The 17,283-nt window shown below is 59.3% G+C and overlaps 5 protein-coding genes across 5 annotated transcripts; 2 read left to right on the top strand and 3 right to left on the bottom strand.

Annotated features, from left to right (window-relative positions):
- Positions 1–2,777: 2,777 nt before the first annotated feature.
- On the bottom strand, positions 2,778–6,090 carry EHS24_003114 (uncharacterized protein; the record flags this gene model as incomplete). Its single annotated transcript, XM_028618816.1, has 12 exons — positions 2,778–2,884; positions 3,074–3,263; positions 3,340–3,430; positions 3,489–3,769; positions 3,806–4,258; positions 4,301–4,548; positions 4,587–4,641; positions 4,680–4,943; positions 4,982–5,083; positions 5,130–5,244; positions 5,293–5,548; positions 5,601–6,090. The coding sequence occupies 12 exons, from the start codon at positions 6,088–6,090 to the stop codon at positions 2,778–2,780; spliced, it is 2,652 nt and encodes an 883-aa protein (XP_028472704.1).
- Positions 6,091–6,365: 275 nt separating this feature from the next.
- EHS24_003113 (uncharacterized protein) lies at positions 6,366–7,355 on the top strand (the record flags this gene model as incomplete). Its single annotated transcript, XM_028618815.1, has 8 exons — positions 6,366–6,372; positions 6,411–6,630; positions 6,670–6,717; positions 6,784–6,852; positions 6,889–6,979; positions 7,023–7,107; positions 7,148–7,242; positions 7,284–7,355. 8 exons carry the CDS (start codon positions 6,366–6,368, stop codon positions 7,353–7,355), a joined length of 687 nt encoding a protein of 228 aa, XP_028472703.1.
- Positions 7,356–7,669: 314 nt separating this feature from the next.
- Positions 7,670–9,109, bottom strand: EHS24_003112 (uncharacterized protein; the record flags this gene model as incomplete). Its single annotated transcript, XM_028618814.1, has 2 exons — positions 7,670–8,568; positions 8,620–9,109. The coding sequence occupies 2 exons, from the start codon at positions 9,107–9,109 to the stop codon at positions 7,670–7,672; spliced, it is 1,389 nt and encodes a 462-aa protein (XP_028472702.1).
- Positions 9,110–9,875: 766 nt separating this feature from the next.
- On the bottom strand, positions 9,876–11,170 carry EHS24_003111 (uncharacterized protein; the record flags this gene model as incomplete). Its single annotated transcript, XM_028618813.1, has 4 exons — positions 9,876–10,466; positions 10,546–10,609; positions 10,659–10,779; positions 10,963–11,170. 4 exons carry the CDS (start codon positions 11,168–11,170, stop codon positions 9,876–9,878), a joined length of 984 nt encoding a protein of 327 aa, XP_028472701.1.
- Positions 11,171–15,188: 4,018 nt separating this feature from the next.
- On the top strand, positions 15,189–17,205 carry EHS24_003110 (uncharacterized protein; the record flags this gene model as incomplete). The annotated part of the gene is made up of 2 exons (XM_028618812.1): positions 15,189–15,721; positions 15,936–17,205. The coding sequence occupies 2 exons, from the start codon at positions 15,189–15,191 to the stop codon at positions 17,203–17,205; spliced, it is 1,803 nt and encodes a 600-aa protein (XP_028472700.1).
- Positions 17,206–17,283: the final 78 nt, after the last annotated feature.

Below are 17,283 nucleotides of genomic sequence, written 5' to 3'. Positions count from 1 at the left end.
AGGAGAGGGGGGGGGGGGAGAGTGCTGGACTGGGTCGCGAGCACTGTATATGTTGGGTGGCGTGTGCGAGAGGTTTGTGAACATTGCATGTAAAGTGGGGGGGAACAGTGGTGGTCAGCTCCGGTACTCTCGGGGGTGTGTGGTTGGAATGCATGGTGAAGGAACAGAGGGGGAGCGTGGGCGGGGGCGGTGTCTGACGAATCCTTCCCCCCGGCAGGCAGCCCGCCGGGTACTGGTGTGCCTCTGCCCACGCCGCCTGCGCAGGCCCACATCCTCCGTGGCTGCCAACGCAGGCTCGGGCTTTCCGCCGACACGTGCACAGTGACGAGTCGAGCGGCGCTCGCGACATGGCCACCGACAGCGAGGACGACTCACACCACCGTGGGCAGTGGTGGAGTGGTGCCGGCGCGGGAAAAGAGGGGAGAGACGCCAGGCGGCGGATAGCTTTGGGGGAGGAAGAGGCCAAATGGCCAAATGGTCACGGGACCACACGCCAGCACCAGCACACCTGGGCTGGGGTGCCCGATAACGCCGTGTCGGCTAGCGCCCTCTCGTCTGCCCGTGCCCCCCCCCTTCTGAGCTTCTTTGGTGGCCACGTCTACGTGCGAGCACGTCGATGTGTACAGCCTGCTCGCTGCATGCATGGCCGGCGTGGGCATCGAGGTGGTGGCAAGGCGGTGCAGTGTGTCTGTATCCGTATCCCAGCGGACGCGACACTGGCCCCCACCGCCCAATCCGAGTGGCCCACCACCCAGCGCACAACCCTTTTGCTTCCTGGGAGGCCCATCCTTCTTTTCCGTCCCTTCCTCTCCCGGGCTTCTCTGTCCACCAAACTCGAGGCAGAGGACACACACGCGCGCGTGTTGGCGACGACAATTGTACTCACGAGCAAGCGGGATCCGGGGTACCAGCTAGGAGGTCGGAGGAGAGCGCAAAAGCGTGTAGGAGGAGGGGGTGGTTGGGGGGGTGGGGACGTCGATGTGGTGGTTGTAGAAGAGGAAAAGATTGTGAGGATGGGAGATGATAGGGGATGGACGGGGGGGGGGGGAGTGGGGAGGGGGGAGAGGGGGAGAGGGGGAGGGGGAAGGGGGGCAGAGGGGGAGGAAGGGAGAGGGCACAGGCCGGAGGGCAGGCCGGGTGGGCGGAGTGTGGCGGCGGAGGCGGCGGAAGCGGTGGGTGGGCGCCAGAAGAGACAGCGCGCAGGACCAGAGGGGCGTCTTGTCTCTCACTTTCGCTCTCGCCGTCTCCCGCGGGTCCCTTTGAGTGTACCTTTGTCTCGTTCGGTCAGGGACACGCCTCTGGGCACAGGCCCCAGGCTCTTGCTCCAGAATGTCGCCTTTGCAGTGTGTATCGGCGCAATCGCCGCAAGGGAGTGGGCCCTGGGGGCATCTTTATTCTGGTTCCTTCTTCCTGACCCCCCCCCCCTCTGCGGCCTCTTGTCTTGCCTGCTGCCTTCCGCCTGCGCCGCTTGCTGCGCTCAGATCCACCGCATCTGACACCCCCTCCCCCCCAGCCTCCCCTGATATGCCGTAAGAGAGCTGCCCTGACACGCCCGCCCGACGCCACATCTCCCAAGCCTCTGGGCCGTGGGTGGTCGGTGTGTCGTGTGTGTTGGGTGATGAATTTGCTCCCGCTCGTTGGACGTCTGTTCGTGCCCCCCGCCCCTCCCCCCCCCCGCGTCTCTCCCGGGCCGTTAGCCGTCATTTACTCCCGGGTCTCTGACTCGTTGAAGGCTGTGGGCTGTGGGCTGTGGCCTCTGGGTCCGAAGCGGATTGTTTGGGACAGGAGGAAGAACAGGAGAGCACTGCTGCAGAGATCGCAGAGACGGCAGCGCTCCATGGATCTCCATGGGTGTGCAGGGCAGACTTGATTACCTTTTTGCTCATATCAGTCGTGCTGTGCGCCATTTGGCATTCGACATGTCACGCCAGGCCCACCAGTGTGAGCGCTTGACAAGGCAGCGGCGACGGCCACCATGAATTCATTGTGTGGACGGAAGGCTGACGCACGCCATGGCGGTGTGACGTCCACGCTCGCATTGATGTCATTCGGGCACAGCACAATAGTGTACAAGTGTACACCAATCCGCTCGGATCTCGCAATGCAGACCCCGCGGATTCACCGTTTACTTCTTATTGCTGCCCACATCTTCGCCCACCATACCAGGCACCCAGTGTTAAATTACAACGCATCGTCTGAAGGACGTCATCGAAAACGGAATGCCGGCCCCACCTTGCGCGCGCGCCAGCGTACAAGCGTCGTACATCTCCCCCCCCCCCCCCCCCCCCCCCCCCACGCGTCCTTTTTGGACCTTCTTTCAGGCAAATCACCACTGCCTCGTATGTACAGCCGGGCAATGCTCGAATTTAGATCCAAACAATTTCCCCACAGAACCCCAGACGTCGTCAGTCGAGCAAATCAAATGGGACGCTTAATATTGAAAATCCAGTAATTGGCCAATTTGGTATATTGGGCAAATGGTCTGTCTCGTCTCAGCGCCGAGAGTCGTAAGCACACTCTGCTGTAAGTGCTGCCCGCTTGGTCGTTCGTCTTCTTTCTGTCGCAGTTTAGCGTCCGCCTTCCGTGACCCCTTACCACAGCCCTGCCTCTGTCGGGCCTATCCTTCGGGATACCGCGACACACGTCTCCATCCAACGCGTACTCTGTGGCGACAGAAATGAGGGTGCGACCCTGGCTCGGGGGTGGTCCCAAAACACTGGTGCAGCCACGTTTGGTTACAAACACATTCACATGAGAAAGAGTACATATTCCACGTCTCACATCAGAGCACTCATCTTTACGTTCTTGCGAACGGCAGACGACGAGCCCTCGTTGAACTTGTACACGGCGCGGAACACAAACTGCGTCGGCACACTTGGCGCATCTGAGGGAAGGGTGGCGTGTCAGTGCCCCGGATCGCAATGGAAAATGATAAGAACAGGAAACGCGGCCACGATAACGTGTGAAAAAAGGCGAATACGGCCCCCTTTCGTATTCTAAGGGCCGCTGGCGCCAGTGGCACAAAGCCTGCAACCATGCCTGCCTAACTTCTGGCAGATAGAAGAACACTCACCTGGATCCTCGACGATAGCAGGCGCCTTGACACGACCAAAAAAGTCCGTGGAGGGCCCAAGGGACTCGGCGGCGGCGTCCTTGCGTCCGGTTTTGGCCACGCCGTATTGCTGCGCCAGCATGGCAGCGGTGTTGCTGGCATCAGAGTCCGCTCCGGCCTGGCCGCGTCGACGTGCCATTTCCGAGTCCATCTGCGAAAATAGCGTGATAAGCCTCTTGGCCTCTTTGGTGCCAGATAGTGTTTTCCACTAGGGCAAAACTACTCACCGCTTGGGCCACGAGCTGTCTCACTGCAAAGCGGGACGCGGCAATGTCCCCCGCTCGCTTTCCGTCATAGTGTACAAACACATCGATGGCGCTTTAATCACCATCGTCAGCGAGCTATCCCGAGACAACATAATAGCAAGTACACTCACGGCTCGAGACGCATCATCGGCTGGCCGTCCTCGGCCTTTTCCTGCCAGAACTGCAGACCCAGCGGAATCATGAGCTCCACCAGTCGCGCGAGCACAGCCCGTTCCGCCGGCTTGACAATGTTGGCATTCACAGGCTTCAGTGGGGGCGAAATGATGCGCATGAGCAAAGGGATGAGCTCGGTCAGACTCGTCGAGGACGTGAAGAGCGAGTGCAGGATGGGCGGGATCGACGTCTTGAGACTGGTGGCAATCTCCTCGTTTGCCACACGTGTCTGGAAGGACTGGACGTCAGCTTTGGATGGCAATCCCGAGCTCACCTCGTAGTCTGCCTTGGGCCACTCTGCAGGCCTGGTCGCGTTACCCGGCGCACCCATGTGTGTGTGCCACGGCACAATGGCGTATGGCACGTAGGCGAGCAGCTCAAACTCCATGTTGGAGGCAATCTTGCCTGACAGGCAGTCATAATATGCGATCCAGTCATGCAGGCGACACACGTTGGCCAGGCTTGCGTCGAGTGGCTTGACATTGGGGTAGTGTTCAAACAGACCCTGTACCAGACGCTCATGCTCGCCGCATGCCTGCACCATGAAAGCCAGGCGATCGACGTAGCGGCCGTCGTCGATACCGAGCTGCTTGCGGCGCTGCTTGGCCGCCATGGGGACGAAGAGACTGTCCCAGGCAGACTGCAGTGTCGTGCCCGTGTCCTTGGTTCCAACGGACGAGCTCTTGATGGCCTCGTGCGTCACCACAGGCGACTTGGACTGGATAAACTGATGCGGTTAGTCCCTACCACTTGGCCAACTGTAACCAACCTGGAGAGTGTTCAAACAGCTTCGCACATCGCCACCTGTCAAGTCGACCAAGGCGGTGAGCACACGAAGGTCGGCGGTCAGCCGCTCGCGATCGCAGATCTCGCGCAGGCGAGCCACAAGGAACTGCGAGGCGGGCTTGCGGAAGCGCACAACATGGGCAAAGGGGCGGAGTGGGCGGAGGGCAGGCGCGTAAAGGTCGTTGCAGATGCAGATGATTGGGCGACGGAGTGGTCGTGCAGGAGTGTTGGCTGTTGTCAGCTAGCATACAGGACCTTTCCTAGCTTACATTTCTTCCTGGCTGGCACATCCTGAATGAGCTTGATGAGGCTGCGCACAAAGCTCTGTTGCGTTAGCTGGTCAACAAAGCAAAAGCACGCACAGTGTCACCTCCTCCACTCGCTCCGTCAATCTCGTCGATGATGACACATGTGGGCTTTCCGTCCGACGCGAGACCCGACCCAGCGTCAATGGCATTCTTGATGCGACTCGACACGGTGGCAGCATTGCGGTCATCCGACGCGTTGATCTCAAGAGTCGCGTAGCCGGCATGCTTAGCGACAATGTGCGCCAGCGTGGTCTTTCCGTAACCGGGCGGACCAGAGAGGAGAAGCACACGGTCTCTTGGGCGGCCGAGTGGGTCATACTGACTGTCAGTTCGGTATCCGTAAGGCTGAAACTCACAACAAAGCCTTCTTCCTCTTGCTTTCTCTTCTTGAGTGGCTGACGCTTGAACACGCACTTGTCCCACTCCTTGAGCCAGTTCATGACCTCGCGGTGAACGCGCTGGTTTGTCAGTTCAAGCGTCCGGCACCCGCTTCTTCGCACTCACGTCTTCGCCCAGGAGGTCGCTAAACTTCTTTGGCCGGTACTTGTCCACCCACATTGTCATTGCCGGGGCCTTGCCGTTGGCCGGTTGTGTCTCGGCCTCAAACTCGCGCTCCAGCCTGATGGTCAGCATCGTTTACTTGGCAATAGCTCCGGAGACCACTCACTCCATAGCCTTCTCCCGTGACCTCATCTCCTCCACCTCCGCCTTGAGCTTGTGCAGGGGTTTGGACAGCAGTTGAATGTCGTCCCGAATCTCCTCTTCTGCAGCACGCTGCCTCAGCTTGCGGCGAAACATGACCACGCCGCCACTCGCCGTCGTGGCCCTGAGGCGCGGGAGGTGTCGGCCGACCTCGTCAAACACCTCGGCATCATCAACGACGAGGTCCGGGGGTGGTGTGAGTTCGGTGCGGGTACGTGAGCCTGCGTGGTGTTAGATCAAGAGCTCAAAGTACAAGGCGGGGGGTGAGCTCACTAGAGGCCACCGGGCGAAAGTCGAACCCGAGGTCTGGGTTGAGCATAAACTCTGGCAGCTGGGAATCAGACCCAGATGCCGCAGAAGAAACACCAGACGTCTTGCGTGTAGTTGGTGGAGTCGGCTGCTGAGTCTGCTGAGGCTGGGTCGCGGCCATGATGGCGGCACGACGACGGCGCGCAGCCTCTTCCTGCTTCTTCTTCTTCTCCTCGGCAGTGGGTTCCAGACTCCTCAGATCGCGGGCAACGCTCGCCGCGGCCTCTTCGTCCATCATGGCCTGCACGTCGTCCTCAAAGTCGGACGGTTCCTCATCCATGTCGAAGGGTGGTGGCGAGTACGATGGCATGTCGTTACGCAAGGGGCGTGGTGCTGGTGCTGGAGCGCCGGCGGGCGCTGGTTTCGGAGGCGAGGCGACAACCTGCTCCTCACTCTCCATTTCGATATCGTCACCAAAGCCTAGGAGCCCTGTGGGCTCAAAGGTGTCGGCCATGGTTGTGGAAGGGGTTTGTTGTTGTGGCTCTGAAATGTAACAACACGCGAAAGAGCAACAATGGACACTCGAACATTGGGCCTGAATCTGACGCGACGCGTCCAATTTGCTTCCGTCTCACACATGACCAGCTGCCTCCACCCAGGAGGTCCACTCATCCGGTGTGTGTTGTTGTTCCCTCCCCTCGCTGGTGTTGTTGTCTCTTCTTCCCTCCTCCTCTTCCCCATCCATCACAACTTCCTGGTTGGTTTCAACCTCATCATCTATCCTCCCCAATGCCTCGTACGTAGACCACAAGCCCCACTCGCTCACCTATTCAGCCAAACGCCCTCCCACTCCAGCACCCAAACGCAAGGCCCGCGCCTCCGAACCCATCCCGCGCTCAACAAAGGCCCCCGCCAAGAAGAAGGCGCGGTACTCGTACGACATGATTCGCCGCTCGGATGAAGACGGCGACGATGACGAGTCGCAGGATGACGAGGACGGCAAGGACGACGAGTCTGTGCCCGACGAGGGTGACTCGGTTGGGAGTGCTGCTCAGTAAGACGTCACGATCTCGTTTGTGCTGACCTCTCTCAGGCTTCGCAAGACATTTGCGGCCAGGAAGCGCTCTGATGGAAAGAGTGGGTAGGTAGTACCTATACCGGCTGACCCATCAGGCAAGCGCCTGGACATCCGTGCCACAACCCTCAGCGCCATTGACACCCTTGCCGCCACCCAATCCGCCAAGCTGGACGAGCTGGACAAGGAACACGCTGCTCGGTGGGTGAAGTGTTCTGACAGTGCCTAACCTCTCAGTGTCTCCCGCATCAATGCCCTACTCTCCACGTACGCCGACTCTGGCACTGACGACCATGACCGTGTGCTCAAGTACTTTGACGCTCGTTCGGTAGGTGCTGACAGGGTGCACTCCTAGGCAGCACTAATGACAGACTGCCCTCGCCGACGTCCGCTCCTGTCTCGGAAACGACCGCTTCACCGAGTTTACCGGCGCGCTCGAAGGTGCCACCGAGTACTGTGAGAGATTTTCCGCTCTCCAAGAAACAGCTAACATCAGTCACCGACACGCGTCCTCGTATGACCCAGGAGGCGCTTGCGGACATGAAAGGACAGCTGCGTGCCATGACCCTCAAGGCTGAAGCGGACGCGGTGGTGGGTGCCGGGTTGATTTTCGTTTTTTGCTGACCCACCAGTATCACAAGAACTCGGAGAGCATGATTCGGAACCTCCGCCGCACGATGCGTGCTGCCGCTGGCCGCTACTGATTTTCCACAAGGAAGCAGAAGCAAGGAAGACCATATGGTGGGTGGGCCACCCACATCGACCGGCACCCAACAGATGCACTACTGTCAAGGCCACCGTTGCTCGTCACCAACATGTGATTACAGAAGACTGCAATCTGAGTCAAGTGTTGAACATTGTTGACCCAGCAGTTCTCCTTGCGCCCCATGCCCCTGGACTCGACCCATGCCACAACCAACCCTACCGACTCGAGCCAGATATGTATCCTGGAGACCTGTGTAATACGCTGTATGCATGTGATTGTATGTGATCTATCTCCTCTCCCTCCTGTGCAAGACTAGAACTCGTACAGGTCTGGCCGGTCGTGACGGATAGCCACGCGCGGTGCCGCGTCATGTTTGTGAACATGCTTGTGGTCATGCTTGTGGTCATGCTTGTGGTCGCCACCGACCGACACGGCCACCTCGTCGTCACCAAACCTCACTCGCGCGCGGGGCTTCTTGGGCTTGGCTTTGACCTCCTCTGCCACAGTCGCAGCGCTCGGCAATTGGACCCTGTCCACACCCTCCGCTGCCTCCGTCGCCGTCGTGCCCGGCGCGACCACTGGGACGGGCACCACAGCCCTCTGCTTTGGCTCTGTCCTCCTCTCGCCCTCTCCACCCTCGATGCCGAGGTGGACCGTCTCAATGACGAAGCGCTTCCGCTTCAACCTGAACCCGAGGTTGTTCTCGCTCGCACCGTCGCCGACACCCAGAAGCGTCGAGTGCCGCAGAGCAGGGGAGAGGAGGTGGTGTGTCGTCGGCAACGAGTGGACGGTGAGGAGACCGTGCGCCGGGTGATACACCTTTGCAAGGTTGGGGGTAGCGCCGAATCCAGTAAACGAGAGACACGCGTCGGCGGCCCATCCCAGTGACGCCGCAGTCGTCGGCGTGCTCAGGCGAGGCGGGAGGGTGATGACCGCTGCGGCTGGACGGGAGCGTACGAGCGCGCGAATACCCAGAAGCGCACGGGAGATTTGCTGCGTCGTCCAGCCCGTACCGTCCAAATCGACGGCTACGCGGGTGACGCCAGGCTGGCCGCCGGGGAAGGGAGCGTCGAGGGCCGACTGGAGTGCTGTGAGGGTTGTAGAGACGTCGTCGTCGAGCTCGAGGTGGACTAGCCGTCCATCGGCTTCAAGGTGGGTCCGCGTTGGTGAGGGGAGGGTGATGTTGGCCGCGAGGACCGACGACGACGCACCTAGGGAGTGAGTCAGCTGTAACATCCTTATACAACCTTGCCTGTGCTCACCAACAGTGGTCTGGAACTTGCCCATCGAGTCGTACCGCCAGGCGATCCTCGTCCTGCCGGCCTCCACGCCATCTCCAGCACCTTCTCCATCGCTCTCCCCTCCCTCATCCTTGATCGCAGCGGGATCCACCCATGGCATCCCAGCCGCCCACTTGCTGCTATCCTCGGCGACGACTACACATCGCTGCGCATCCACCAGACCTTGCGCCGCGACATGACGAGCGACGAGCCGGCCCCAGGCTGTGTGTGCGTCGGGCGCGAGCAGGAGGAGTGTGTTACCCACTGGAAGGCCGCCGCCCAAGAGGTCGTCGAGCGATCCAAGGCCTGATGGAAGGAGGCGGAGTGTGGGGGCCGAGGGACACGGTCGGGTACCGGGGAGGGGTGCGGAGGGCGAGGATGGTGTAGAGGAAGGGGTTGAGGTGGTCGAGCCGCCCTGGGACGTGCTTGGTCCGGCGGCTGGGCGGGCGACGCGGCGTGTAAACGACGGCATCGTGGTATGCTAGTCGTGGCGACAATGAGCAATGAAAAAGTACAGCCGTGAGGGGGTTTGACTGCAATGTTGTGATCGTTGTGAGAAAGTTGGAAGGGCGACCTGAGTTGCATGAGTTGCAACCTTGAAAACGTCATGTGTTGAGCGGACTTTTTCAGGACACACCCCCAAGCTGTAACCATCGGAATGGTGTCCTTCAAGCCCCCGTTGGCCGTTGGCCGCTGGCTGAATATTGTGCAATGCCCAAGTCAGCCATGATGCGGCCAGTCACTGGAGACGTTTTTGGTCAACTTCCAGGAGCAACTGTCCTGTTGCAGCATAGCATAACTGGACCAGCAGATTTGCAAGGGCGACACACATTTCCCGCTGTCTGTCCATCAACATAACAACAGGCCCAGCACCTTGAACACTATTATCATGAAGCACACAATCCATAGCAGCAACCAATAACCTAAAAAGAACAGTAGGGGGAGAGCATAGTAAAGCGGGGGTATCCAAGTCACAGAAGAAAGAGACGTTTCGGGGTGCCAGCCCCGGATGGATTGTGTGTGGTGTCGTCGTCTGTCGTTCCGCACGCCCAGCCAGCCAGCTTAGGACATAAGATGAGAGTTTGAGTGCGGGAGGGCAAGACGGTATACATGGGGTATACCTGGGTTGGGGGAATCAAGGAGTCTTGAAGTGGGGTGAGGAGCCACGAGGAAAAGAAAACGTCTGGCAGATATGTAGGATGCGGGGTGAAGATGTGGCGCCAGAGTGCATTGCGCACTTACGACGAGCCCGCACCCGCGACGATCATCTTGCCGAGCTGGACAACGAGCTCGTCAACCGCGACCCAGGCCGAGTCCGATACGGTGTCGTTCGAGTTCGAGGTCTCGGTGACCACGACAGTGTTGTTTCCAGTGGCAGCTGCGGGGACGGCAGTGGCAGTGGAGTTGGCCGTCACGTTGTAGCCAGTGACTGACGCAGTGAGGTTTCCAGCAGCAGTCGAGCTGAGGACCGCCGACGAGGTCGAGTTGAGGGCAATGGTCGACGAGAGGGGCTCAGACGAGGTCGTGACGATCGTGCTCGAGCTTTCCGTCGTGCTCGACTGCACGGTAGACGTGGGAGTCTCGGACGTCGAGGGGGGAGTGTACACCGAAGTCGACGAGGTCGAGGTCGAGGTCGGCGGGATGTAGGTGCTGGTGGGTGCCACATAGGTCGAAGTGGGGGTGTACTGCGAGGTCGACGACGTCGAGGGAGCCACATACACGGAGGTCGACGTGGTCTTGGACGAGGTGGTGGTGGTGTCACTGCTGCTGTCGTAGTTCCAGGTGATCGACAGAGTGCCGACAGAGAGCTCGGCAAACTGCTCGAAAAGCTAATGGGACAAAGTCAACATTGGTTTTCATGTGCCTCTCCCAGCTTTGGGGAATGTGCTGGATACACCTTGTACTTACGCTAGGCGAGAGATCGAGCGAGCCATAGTCGCAGGTAGGGCACTCGTCAAGGATAGGAACGTTGCTGTAGCTCGTCAGTGCATGCCGCAGCTCGTCTCTTTGAATGAACACACCTGACAGTGACGCCGTTGGCAGTAATGGAAACAGTCTTCCAGCACTCGGGGCCCGGGTAACCGCTGCCGTACTGGTCGGTGTTCAGCGCGACGAGGTAGTCGGTGTCCACGGAAGTGTCACCTGGAGATGTCAGTGATCCGTGCACGACGCGTGGTTGTTGCCAGTGTATAGGGAGGGCACAGGCCATTTGGTATGTCTTGGCGGGGTGTGCTCCAAACGCCAGCCGACCATGCACGTTTCTCGTCGCGAAGTGCGTTGTCTATGGTGGTACGACCCCATGGGCAGTCTCAAGTGTCTACTCACCACATGCGCCGACACCGACATAGTAGTAGGTACCGGTTCCCGAGTATGAGCGCTTGGCAAGAGTCTGGTTGCCCGAAGCCTCAATCTCGCGCTCAGCGCGGAGGCTGGAACGGCGATAGTGGCCACGGGCTGGCTTGGCGTCATGGCCCGCGGCGGCAGCGGTGCCGGTGAGCGCGAGGGCGACGGCGGCGATAGGGATGAACAGCATGGCCGGTAGGTGGTGATGATGGAGAGAGCCAGAGCACCAGTTGTTGTCGGGAGGGAGAGGAGGGAGAGGGGGTTCAGCAAAAGAGTTGAACTGGTGACTGCGGAGATCGGAGGGTGTGGTGTCAAATGAAGGTGGGTGTCAATGAGAGTGAATGTGCCAAAGGTGTATGGCAGACGTGGATAAGAGAATAGAGAGACGTAAAGGAGTGTGGTAGAGGAGGAGGAGGAGGAGGTCGAGCTAGAGGGGTCAGCAATCAAACGGATGGATGAAGAACAACCCAAAGAGGCGCAAGGGGTTGGGCGATCAATGCGCGCGAGGGACTGCAAAAGACGAGACCACCACTCTACTGCGCGCGCTCTTCACAACCGGAAGCATTCAGCCCATCAGTAGCAGTTAGCTCACGGCAGACGTGTGTTGCAGAAGCCTTTGGTGCTGTCTAGAGGGTTGAGCAGGGAGCGAGACCCAATAAAGGATAATGGGCGTTGCCGCAGTCATGTTTGACAGCCGAGAAATGCCTCGTTCGCTCAGGGGCCATTCGGATCTCGCTGCTCACCCAACGGTCGCGGCCCTTTGGTCGTCGCAGTCTTTTTGGCGTCCACGTTTGTTCTCCCTCGAGCTGTACAAGTTCTGCACGCATGTGTTGATGCACCAAAGCGAGAGCCTGTGGGTCAGGGTACATACACGATTAGAGAGAACCCGAGAACTCGCCTGTCCAGCCGGCTCTGTTCGGGGTTCCAACTGTCACCCCCAAATACGTACTCCCTCACGCACCATGTCAGTTAGCATACGCATCAGCGGGGTCCAGCCTAGCTCCATGACAGTGCCAAAGCCACTCAGCTGCGCGTCAACAAACGCCCCAAACAGCCGTCAACGGCCATGGTATTTATCCTGTCGCTGCGGTAGCCGCAGCTAGGACCATTAGTCTTGCCATCCCGCGGCGGCGCCGTTGAAACGGCCTGTCCCCACTGCTGCGCCTAGCCATACCGGCACGGGTCGGGCTTGCCAACCATGCATGGTCGACCACAAATAGCGATTGGCAGCCTTGCCGAACTGCGAGCACGTAGGGTGTGGCAAAAGCCTGCTGGCGAGCTGGGATGGCCTGGGACGGCCCGTCGTTTGCTTAATTGCTTGGCCTTCCCTTCGGGTCGGGCCTGGGCTCTTGGCAGCAGGTGGGCGGGATGTCAACTGTTGTGTGTATGCGTGTTCATGGCTTGACTGCGCGCTGCGCGGAAGAGATGGATGTATCACAGAGCACAAAGCATGGGTGTAGTGGATGGGATGGAGAGTGAGTGGACAAGCGAAAGACAAGCACTAAAGCGTCCGACATTTCTTGGTCGTCTCGGAGCGCGCCGGTGCCTGGGAACGGCGGTCGTCTGGCTACATTCCCCGCCTCACTACCTTTTCATTCCTCGCATGACACCAGCTTACATTTGCCCTCGTACAGGTCTCCCACATGTGTCTCACAGCTCTTTGACGTCACCACTACGACCTCTCCTCTGGGGGTAGCGCCGCGTGACAATACAATCTGCAACATCTCATGCGGTCGCGAACAAAGGAGAAACTTGAGAGCGCCAAAACGAAAGTGATAAAAAAGCAAAGTGTTGTGGAAACTTCAACATTCCGACAGGAACGTCGCGTATGGTCTATACTCTGCCCGAGCGCGAGAAATGGAATGCGCTGTCTGCAGGAATGTGCCTTGGACGTGAGGCGAGTGCCAAGTAGCTACACTGAGTGGCCATGAGTGGACGGCACGGCCACGTCGGGCTTTGCGGTTGGCTTTAGGCAATTTGTTTCGGGAGGACATTTTTAATGAGGGCTTGTTCAGTTGGTTCACAACTTCATAAACAACTGTGTGCCCAGGCCACACAACGTGATCTGTAAACGGAGTTTAGCTTGGGAGAGCCATCGCCATTGCCTTCCGCCACAAACGAGCTTGTTGACGCAACACAGTCACATCGTGTCTGTGGAGGACAAAAGTGGCGGTAGCTGCCCCGTTTCCATAGTTGTTGAGAGGGCGTTGGCCTGAGACCTTTCATGGCCAATAGACACACAATGACGACCTGCCAGCGATGTATAGCATTAGCGTTGACTTGGTCGAGAAAACCAGAGTATGATGTAAGATCTACAATTTCGACGGCTCATCTTGGGCGCTGTGGTGGCCAAGGTTGCAGTTAAAAGTCTAAATCAACATGAGCGACCCATGCAACAGTCCGCCGAGCGACGGCATGCCACACGCCACATGCACTCGGTTGGGCAAGAGCCCATGCCATGCGGCCGAATTGATACGTGTATGCCTGTCGAATCCAAATCTGTCCTCTGTCGGAACCCTCGCCAGTGGTAGGAACAAAAGTTGCACACTTCATGTTGTAACGTAATGGCAGAAACGTAACGACTGCTCCACAATTTCGGTACAATGGGATATACGGCAGCGTCATGCGCGTCATGCTCCGGCGAGTCTGTACATGACTGGTTGGCCCTGCTGTTTTGTACCGGGCAGAGGGCGAGAATGTCAGAGAAGGTGGGCATGCAATCGGGCCTGCTGGCCTGCTGCACTGCTGTTAGGTTATCCGGAATGGCAGCAGATTGCGTAGGAGGTAACAATCTGACAAAAGCGAAAGGTCCAGCTGGGTCAGAGGCCACTGGCCAGCCGTCGTCATTCACAAGTTGGTCGTCTGGCTTGGGTATGTGTGGTACCTGTCGTGAGATCCACAGAGCCGACGCGTCCGGAATGTGCAGTGAACAGCCTGGTGAAGCACGGCAGACATAGCCTCTGGCCCCTCAATAGCTGCCGGTGTTTGAAGAGGCAAAGGTGCCTTTCTGTTCGGCTCCGCTCAGTGCAATGCAGAGGTGTTGTGGCCTCAGAGCTCAGCGCAGTGGATCTTTGTTGCCGAGGTTAACGAAGAATCAAGTTGGTGTGATCAATCCCCGGTAGTCCCGAAGCTTTGGGCGTTTGTGATGTAACGCGCTTTGCCTTCTGCCACGAAGGTTGCCAAGCCTGAACCATCTGTGGCATAGCTAAACTAAGCCGTAATCAAACTTAGCCGTTTTGTTCATGCTCAAGGAATGACGGAATGGGGGCCACGGCGCGCGGCGGCGTGTCCCACTGTCGGCGGCCGATAATGACCCAATAACAATGCGAATTGCTCGACGACCGGGCATGGTGGATTTGGGGGTCTGGCCTGTGTGCGCTTGTGCGTGGCGGACATTGGCCTGTGGAACACATGGCCCTCTGCATCTGGCCCACTTGGGCTTGCGGCAGGTAAATGCATAAAATCAGTAGAGACACGTACCCCCCCCCCCCCTGCAGGGGGACGAGGGCCAGACTGGAGGAGAGAGAGAGGCTTCTGCCTGCGGGATGGGGCATTTTTCGTGTGTTTGGCTGTGTTTATGGACATTAGGACTGGTCTATTAGAGCACAACTAAGGGGGGAGCCAAAGTTTTTCTAATGTGCGGATTAGGGGTTATTTGGTGCCGTGTTTGGTTCCGCCCTCAGGAACGCAGTATGTCCTGGGCGGGTGGGCCAGCGGCCATGCGTTGTGTGTATTTTCCTCCCTGCCGCCCCACCCCTGCCCTTTTCCCCCTGGTGGGCCACAGCCCCCCCGCTCCGCTGGTCTCGGCGCTCGCTCGTCGTCTCTCTCTCCATCTCTCTCCCTCCCTCTCCCTCCCCTTTACATTCTACCACTCACTCTCTCTACATCTCTTACTGCGCACACGCCCACGGCCATCTCCCCCCTTTTCTCGCATAAACACATCGCCCGCGACGTCCGCCGCGACCACATCCATCACAAGCGGTCCCCGGCGCCGCCTCAGTGTCGCCTCTGCATCGGGCGACAAGTCACCGCCGGCCACAACCTCGGCACTCGCCCCTTCAAGCGTTGCCCCGTCCTCGCCAGTCGCGTTCGCTGCCATTCCTTTGGGCTCGTCGTCGTCGTCTCTGCCGCCAAGCACGGCCGCTGGGCTCCTCGACAAACTTGTCGACTCCTCTAAAAACAGCAAGCGCCGCCCCCGTACACACACAATGTCGTTTGCATCCCGCGGCCTCCGCACGAGCCACACAAAACCCGCATCGCGCGCTCGCCGGGCGGTCCTCATCTTTGTGGTCCTCCTAGGCCTCGTACTCTTGGGCACCGTCATTGTGCTATCCACCGTCAAGCTCTACTTTGGCGTCCCCAGCTCAGTCATGCTCACCGAGGCCGAAGTTCCATGGGATCCGGCACATGTGATCCCCAAGCTTCGCGAGGCTATCGACGAGTCCGTGGAGCAAGTCGAAGAGCGCCAGGAGTGGGACGGCGATGACGCTGTGGAGGAGACTGCCGCCCCAACCACCCGTCCTCCCACCGAGACTGCCAGCAACCTTGACACCCCTTGGGGCGACGATGCCGTGGCCAGTGACACTGACCTGGCCGCTTCCGTCGACGGCGTCCCTGCCGACGACTCCACCGTCTGGGGTATCGACGGCAAGGGTACTGGTGGTTACTGGATGCGTGCCGACTGGGACGGCACCGTCGCCGACACTGATTCATGGGAAAACCTCTACAACGTGTCTCTCCAGTGAGTGCAATCCATCCCAGCGAAGAACAGGCGAACGAGGGCCGGTCGGCGGCACACCGGCGCCACCAGAGCACAGACCCAGCTCGGTGGCCACTGCCGTCTGGTCTGGAACCATGTGCGACCATATGTGTTATCAGTGCGATGGGCACAGAACCTCTTGGCCTTCTCTTTTACCGTGAACTGGCCTGAACCTCGTCGCTGACAATCTCTACAGGGAAGGCGAGAGGATGCCGAGAATCATTCACCAGACTTGGAAGAGCAATGTGCTCCCCGAAAAGTGGCGTGTGGCGTGGCGTCAATGTCGTGAGGGCATGCCCGACTACACGTTCAAGCTCTGGACCGACGACATGTCCCGCGAGTTCATGGCCAAGCACTACCCCGACGAGCTCGAAATGTTTGATGGCTACCCTTACCCCATCCAGCGTGCCGACTCGATCCGTTACTTCCTCCTGCACCACTTTGGTGGTGTCTACATGGACCTCGACATTGGCTGTCGTCGCCGGATCGACCCTCTACTCACCGGGGAATGGGATGTTCTGCTCCCTATTACCGCCCCTGTCGGCGTCTCCAACGACCTGCTCGTTTCGACTACCGGCAGCGCCTTCTTCAAGCAGACGATTGACAATCTGAAAAAGTTCAACCACAACTACGTTATGCCCTACGCCACGGTCATGTTCTCCACTGGACCCATGTTCCTCTCGGCCCAGCGTGCCGTGTACTCACACAAGCACGACGCGCACGAGCTCCGCGTCCTGCCCACCTCGCTGTACGGCAAGAATGCCCCTTACGAGGCTGTTCCCCACTCGTTCTTCTCGCACCTGTATGGGTCGTCCTGGCATGCCGACGACGCAGGCTTCATCACCTGGTTGGGCCGTTGGGGCAAGAACCTCATGATCGTCGGCGGCGTCGTCCTGCTCTTTGGCTGTCTGCGTCTCCTCTGGTCCAAGGCCACCTCGCCAGGCGGCCTGCGCTCCATCTTCAACGGTCGCGACCAGCAGTACCAGCTTCTTCCTGTGCTGGGCTCTATCCCCGAGAGCGGCCGCTCGTCGCCCACTCTGTCACTTGGCTCGGGTGGTCCCCTCTCGCCTACATATGAACAGCAAGGTCCAGACTGGCCTGGCGCCCTGCGCCGGGCTGGCAACATTCTGCTTGCGGCTCCCGCGACCCTGCTGCCAACCACTGGACGGCGGCAGCGCGGCTGGCTGTTCTTTGCGCCGGCAGCGTTCCAGCCTCATCACGGCCGTAGGCGTACAGCGTCCGAGGCCTCCCAGCTTCCTCTGCGCCGCCCTCGCGACTCGTCGCGGACGCCCAACCCGCCGCCGCCCTATGAGCACACCGAGGTTGCGCCCAGCGATGGCATGGAGGAGGTTGACGAGTTCCTCAAGCAGGCCGACGACGAGTCGAGCAGTAGCACTGCCCGCGAGGACGGTCCCTCGTCCCAGTCGAGCTCGGCAAAGTGGAACGACTGGAAGGACCCCGAGTAAAGATTAGTCACTGCTTTGACTGTCATTGCTTGCTTTTCACTCATGCTCGCTTTGCTTCCCCGCAAACAGCCACGACAC

This window comes from Apiotrichum porosum, assembly GCF_003942205.1.
Source record: "Apiotrichum porosum strain DSM 27194 chromosome Unknown scaffold_15, whole genome shotgun sequence".
Classification (NCBI taxonomy): domain Eukaryota; kingdom Fungi; phylum Basidiomycota; class Tremellomycetes; order Trichosporonales; family Trichosporonaceae; genus Apiotrichum; species Apiotrichum porosum.
The sequence above is the reverse complement of the archived record's forward strand: the minus strand, read 5'-3'. Positions and strand labels throughout refer to the sequence as shown.